Here is a 6,975-nt window from a genome sequence, read left to right as displayed (position 1 = left end):
GTCTTTTCCGGGAGACTGCGAGGCCCTAAAGGCTAATCTTGCTCACTGCTGTATCCCCAGTATCTAGCCCAGTAACTGGCACATTGTGGGTGCTGAATGAATGAATGAATGAGAGGTATATCCTGCAGTTCCCCTACAAACCCTTCCCTCCATCTGTCTTGTATCCTTACTGCACACCTTGTACTTTTTCATTTTCAAAAAAAAAGCCACAGTTTTTGCTTGTGCTTAAGGGGACAAGGTCAGAAAATGTCACGTTCTCAAATTGGAACTAATACAATCAACAATGAATAGATGAGATCAGCCATCTGCAAAATAATCCACTTTAAGGGTTGGTTTGTAAATGTGGTACCAATGAGACAAGGGTGCTTCTCAGGTCTCTATGGTGACCAGCATGTTGCCACAGGCTGGGAATCTGCCAAATATAAAGAAAGCAATACTGTCAATCAATTGTAACCTGATTGCTGGAGATAATGCTGTATAAGCAGGAGGGCCCTGGTTTACATGAGGTCTTGAAAAGATCTGAGCCAAAGAGTGACCCATTTTCTGTGTCTGATTGTCATCAAGTGCTACATGCGGTCCTTTGCAGTTTATAAAGCACCTCTGTGTGTTACCTCAGTGAATCTCCATGATGACCCTGCCAAGTGGGCCTTATTCATCATTTTACAGATGACAAAAATAAAGTTCAGGGAGGTGAGTCAACTTGCCCTAAATCACTTCCTACCACTAACGTCCACACCTTTACTAAGCCCACAGGGAGTGAGAGGTTTATGAACCCAAGGACAGAAATACCTCTAGGGTAGAGACAAAAAGTTCTTTCTGTGACCAGGTGGTCAACCCACCCACTTGGGTTCAGTCTGATTCTGTGCTCAGTTAACAGCTGTTGGCTTTGAAGGGCTTTGGCTCAGGGCCTTGGGAGGGGGGTAGGAGTGGTGTGGGGGAGGATTGCTGCCAGGCCAGTCTTTTGTTCATTCAGCAAACATTTACTGGACAACTACTATGTGCACAACAGTGCTAAGAGATTGGAATATAGTGGTGAATGAGACACAGAACTCCTCCCCAAACTGACGGCCTAATTCCAGGAGCCTGACAAGTAAATGTTTATAAATATGGTGTGATGGATGCTTTGAGAAGGGAAACACAGGGTGCTCTGGGGACCCATAGAAAAGCCATCTACAGTGGTCTGGGGGAGGGTCTAGGAAGGCTTCCCAGGGGAATCGATGCCTGAGCTGGTAACGGAAGGGACTTAGCAATAGAAAAAGGGGCTTGAGGAACCAGAGGATGGGAAGAAAAGAACTTTCCAGGGTTAGATAAGCAACAGGGACCTACTGTATATCACAGGGAACTAAACTCGATATTACGTAATAACGTATAATGGAAAAGGTTCTGAAAAATAATATATATATTTATTTATATATATAACTGAATCGCTGTGCTGTACACCTGAAACTTACACAATATTGTAAATCAACTATACTTCAATATAATTTTTTTTTAAAGAATAACTTTCCAGGGAGAGAGTGAAAAAGCTGGGGGGTGGGGTGTGGCGAGAGTTTGTGGCAATGAAAAGAAGGGATAAGATGTGGTGGGGGGGGTTGTGAGAGGTGAGCCTGGAGAGGGAATCATAAAATCCAAAGTAATATAATAATAACCTCATAATAATAATGTCTAATACAATATAAGAAGATCCACGGTGTTATTAATTGTAATTATTAATCATTAGTTGATTCAATCAATAATAGTTTATATGACTGATACTGCTAAGTTTAAAATCATAAGATCTCACTTGCAGTGAATGATCAAAGCACATCTTCTCAGGGCACGGAGCTCAGTGCGTTCCACACACTACCTTCTGTCAGTCTCACAACAAGCCTACCAGGTGCTGCTATTGTCCTACTTTACAAATGAGAAAACTGCAGGTCAGAGAGTTTAACAAGGTGTACTGAAAGTCACATTCGCTATTAGGTGGCTGGTCTGACATCAGGATCGAGGTTTTTTTTTTTTTTTTTTTTTTTTTTCTTCCCCACAAAGCGGGTAGATCAGAAGTTGGCAACAGCTCAATGCCAGGGAGTAATAAACATTTTAAAGGAGATGTGTGCTTCGGGTTTCACAAGTTAATCTCTATGAAGGCTCTAAACCCTTTGGATAGGCAGGGTACAGAAGTGCACACTTAGTTCTCTTCTGCTTTTGTTTGTTTGTTTGCGGTACGCGGGCCTCTCACTGTTGTGGCCTCTCCCGTTGTGGAGCACAGGCTCTGGACGCGCAGGCTCAGTGGCCATGACTCACGGGCCCAGCCGCTTCTCGCATGTGGGATCTTCCCAGACCGGGGCATGAACCCGTGTCCCCTGCATCGGCAGGCGGACTCTCAACCAGTGTGCCACCAGGGAAGCCCCAGGATCGAGGTTTAATATCGACTCCAGAAGGCATAAATTATGAATTTGGGATTAACATATACACACTACTATATATAAAATAGATAAACTACAAGGATCTACTGTATAGCACAGAGAACTATACCGATATTTTATAATAACCTATAAGGGAAAAGAATCTGAAAAAGAATATATAATTATATGTGTATATATATATATATACGCATATATATATACACATATATATATATCACTGTACTGTCTACCTGAAACTAACACAACATTGTAAATCAACTGTACTTCAATTAAAAACATGTATAGAGGGGCTTCCCTGGTGGCACAGTGGTTAAGAATCCGCCTGCCAATGCAGGGGACATGGGTTCGAGCCCTGGTCCGGGAAGATCCCACATGCCGCGGAGCAACTAAGTCCGTGTGCCACAACTACTGAGCCTGCGCCCTAGAGCCTGCGTGCCACAACTACTGAAGCCTGTGCGCCTAGAGCCCGTGCTCCGCAACAAAAGAAGCCACTGCCATGAGACGCCCGCGCACCACAACGAAGAGCAGCCCCCACTCTCTGCAACCAGAGAAAGCCAGTGTGCAGCAATGAAGACCCAATGCAGCCAAAAATAAATAAATAAATTTATAAAAAAGAAAAAGAAAAAAGCATGTATATAGACTCCAGAACCTATCCTGGAAAATGGCTTGCCTAATAGCACAGTGCCTCATCACACGTGTATAGGAATTTGGACTTAATCTTTTAATTTATTAATTTATTATTTTTGGCTGCATCGGGTCTTCGTTGCTGTGCGTGGGCTTTCTCTAGTTGCAGCGAGCGGCGGCTACTCTTCTTGAGGTGCAGTGGCTCCTCATTGTGGTGGCTTCTTTTGTTGCAGAGTATGGGTTCTAGGCGTGTGGGTTTCAGTAATTGTGACACGTGGGCTTAGTAGTTGTGGCTTGCAGGCTCTGTACTTGTGGCACACGGGCTTAGTTGCTCCGTGGCATGTGGGATCTTCCCGGACCAGGGCTCGAATCCGTGTCCCCTGCGTTGGCAGGCGGATTCTTAACCACTGCGCCACCAGGGAAGTCCTGGACTTAATCTTAAGAGAAAGTCATAGAAGAGTTTTAGGCAGAGAAGAGACACCCAGATTTTGTTTTCAAAAGCTCACCCTGGGGCTTCCCTGGTGGCGCAGTGGTTGAGAGTCCGCCTGCCGATGCAGGGGACACAGGTTCGTGCCCCAGTCCGGGAAGATCCCACATGCCGCAGAGCGGCTGGGCCTGTGAGCCATGGCCGCTGAGCCTGCACGTCCGGAGCCTGTGCTCCGCAACAGGAGAGGCCACAACAGTGAGAGGCCCGTGTACCGAAAAAAAAAAAAAAAAAAAAAAGCTCACCCTGGCTGCGGGGTGGAAGATGGACTGGAAGGGAGGTAATAGAGGCAGAGAGGGCAGGGGAAGGCTTTGCTTTCTACTTCCTCTCTCAAATGGTGGTGGCTTGGACTGGGGAAGTGGTGGTGGGGATGGAGAGAAGGCAGTGGATTCATGAGATACGTAGGAGGTAACACTGACAGGCCCTGGTGCCTGATAGGATGTGGGGAGTGAGGGCAAGAAAACTTTGAGGATGCCTCCTGGGGCTCTGGCTTAAGCAAATGGATAAATGGAGAAGCAATTCCTCAAGAAGAGGAGCACTAGAGGAGGAAGAGGTTTCAGGGAAGAAGACACCCATGCAGTTCACACTGCAGGTAGAGCACCAAGTGGTCCAAGAGGCAGCTGGAGAGATCGTTCTAGAGCCCAGAGAAGAGGTGTGGATCAGGCATCAGGAAAAAGAAGTCATCAGCCATGGAGGGATGAGGTCTCTCGGGTGCGCACAGTGAGCAAGGCAAGGGCAGATGTACCCCACCCGTTTGTAGGAGAACCAAGGGTAAAGGGCCTGCAGGGAACAGCGAAGAGTTGGCTTGCTCTTCTGGGAGGAGACAGCGGGCAGACCTGAGGTAGATTAGAGACTTCAACTTCTTGAACTGCAAGGACCTTTGGAAGGTATTTAGTTCAAATCTCTCTCTCAATTATAGATGCCTCCGCAAAGAGGGACACTGGGCAGCCCCATTGCCAATTTGAGCACTCATGTATTTTGTAGCAAGGATGAGGGCTGGGGGGCTGGGTCTTCAGCCATGGGGAGGGCTACTGAGGGCCAATCCCACTCCCTCAACCCATCCCAGTACCCCTTGGGATACAAGGCTCTCACCTGTGTGACAAGGGTTTGATCCAACTGTTTGAAGAGACAGTATAGCATAGTGGTTTAGCACACGGCCTTTTTTAAAAAAATAGCTCAGTCTCTCTCTTTTTTGTTTTTTAAATTAATTAATTTATTTATTTTTGGCTGCGTTGGGTCTTCATTGCTGCGTGCAGTCTTTTTCTAGTTGTGGCGAACGGGGGCTACTGTTTGTTGCAGTGTGCGGGCTTCTCGTTGCGGTGGCTTCTCTTATTGCAGAGCACGGGCTCTAGGTGCACAGGCTTCAGTAGTTGTGGCACGCGGGCTCAGTAGTTGTGGCTTGTGGGCTCTAGAGCACAGGCTCAGTAGTTGTGGCACACGGGCTTAGTTGCTCCACGGCATGTGGGATCTTCCTGGACCAGAGCTCGAACCCGTGTCACCTGCACTGGCAGGCGGATTCTTAACCACTGTACCACCAAGGAAGTCCCAGTCTCTCTTTTTAAAAATTTATTTTTATTATTTTTTAAATCTTTAATTCAAGTATAGTTGATTTACAGTGTTGTGTTAGTTTCTGGTGTACAGCAAAGTGATTCAGTTATACATATATACATTTTTTTCATATTCTTTTCCATTATGGTTTATTACAGGAAACTGAGTATAATTCCCTGTGCTATACAGTAGGACCTTGTTGTTAAGCGTATGGCCTTTACAGCAAGACTGCCTGCGTTCAAAACCTCCACCAGCATTCACTAGCTGTGTGATGTTGGGCAAGTCAGTTTACCTCCTAACGCGATTCTCAGCTTTCCTATCTGTAAAAGGGGATAATAATTGTACCAACCTCATAGTGTTTGTTGTGAGGATAAAATGAACTAGAACAGGGACATCCCTGGTGGCACAGTGGTTAAGAATCTGCCTGCCAATGCAGGGGACATGGGTTCAAGCCCTGGCCCAGGAAGATCCCACATGCCGTGGAACAACTAAGCCCATGAGCCACAACTACTGAGCCTGTGCACCACAACTACTGAAGCCCATGTGCCTAGAGCCTGTGCTCCACAACAAGAGAAGCCACCGCAATGAGAAGCCTGCTCACCACAACGAAGAGTAGCGCCCACTCACCACAACTAGAGAAAGCCCATGTGCAGCAACGAAGACCCAACACAGCCAAAAATAAATAAATAAATAAATAAATATATTTTTTAAAAAATGAACTAGAACATTCCCTGGCAGGTAGTAAACTCTATTGAATGTTAGCTGATCCTGGCCAACAAGAATGTATCTGACCCATTACAGTTTCCAAATCCAAATTCTCCAGGGCCCAATTGCTCAATAAAAATGCTTAGGGCAGGACTTCCCTGGTGGTGCAGTGGTTAAGAATCTGCCTGCCAACGCAAGGGACATGGGTTTGAACCCTGGTCCAGGAAGAGCCCACATGCCGCAGAGCAACTAAGCCTGTGCGCCACAACTACAGAGCCTGCGCTCTAGAGCCCGCAAGCCACAACTACTGAAGTCCACGTGCCTAGATCCTGTGCTCTGCAACAAGAGAAGCCACCGCAATGAGAAGCCCGCACACCATAATGAAGAGGGTAGCCCCCCGCTCCTTGCAACTAGAGAAAGCCCGCGCACAGCAACGAAGACCCAACGCAGCCAAAAATAAATTAATTTTTTAAAATGTTTAAAAAAATGCTTAGGGCATTCGTATAGCAGGAACAACAACAAAAGTGTTTGAGGAAAGATATGATAGCTGATATTTCAAGAGACTCCATCAAAGGAGTCATCACAGGAAAAATCTGAACTTGGTTGGACTTTCCCTTTTTACATTCTGTGATAAGTTCTACTCTGAATCACCTACTGATAGCAGTAGTATTGAGTGTAGATTTGGTGGGGGGTGGTTTACAGGTAGAATCTACATCTTTTCAGTAGTTAGAGCCTCTGGATCATAGTCTCATATAATCCCATTTGAGCCTCTCCTCAAGCCTGCGAGGGAAGTGTCATTTATATCTTTCTTTGTAGAGCTAGAAAATAAGGCTCAGAGAGGTCAAGAACCTTGGCCCAAGTTCACACAATGAATAGGGATGAGGCTGGATGGAAACCCAGGCAGTCTGTTGCCTGAGCCTCCCATGAAGTGGAGGGTTGGTGTTTGTGGTTCTGGAGAGGGGTTCCTCGGCATGGGCCTATTGGTCCCATGTAAGGGGAATTCATGTTTTCATGCAAGGAGTAAGGGAGTAAGGAGGCCCTGGTGGTAGGCCCCAGGCCAGGGTGATTCAGGCAGAAGGCAAAGATGGCTCTTTTGGAAAGCCCCCTCCTTGGGGGCCATATGTTCACAATCAGTATGTGTACCACTGGGGTGGGAGGGGTGGGCTGTCCTGGTCAGTGGCCAAGCCAGATGTTTGTCATGTGACTCCC

General features: G+C 46.5%; 1 protein-coding gene across 1 annotated transcript in view; it reads right to left on the bottom strand.

Moving 5' to 3' along the window:
• Positions 1-322: 322 nt before the first annotated feature.
• The window catches only part of PIN4 (peptidylprolyl cis/trans isomerase, NIMA-interacting 4), a gene marked incomplete at its 3' end in the record, with an annotated part of 93,697 nt that continues 87,044 nt past the window's right edge, over positions 323-6,975 (bottom strand). Inside the window, exon 4 of the mRNA XM_079727611.1 lies at positions 323-412. Coding sequence (XP_079583737.1) covers positions 323-412 — 90 coding nt within the window. The remainder of the gene's footprint in view (positions 413-6,975) is intronic.

The sequence above is a fragment of the Hyperoodon ampullatus genome (genome assembly GCF_949752795.1).
Source record: "Hyperoodon ampullatus genome assembly, chromosome: X".
In the NCBI taxonomy this organism is placed as follows: domain Eukaryota; kingdom Metazoa; phylum Chordata; class Mammalia; order Artiodactyla; family Ziphiidae; genus Hyperoodon; species Hyperoodon ampullatus.
This window is presented reverse-complemented; position numbering and strand designations above follow the sequence as displayed.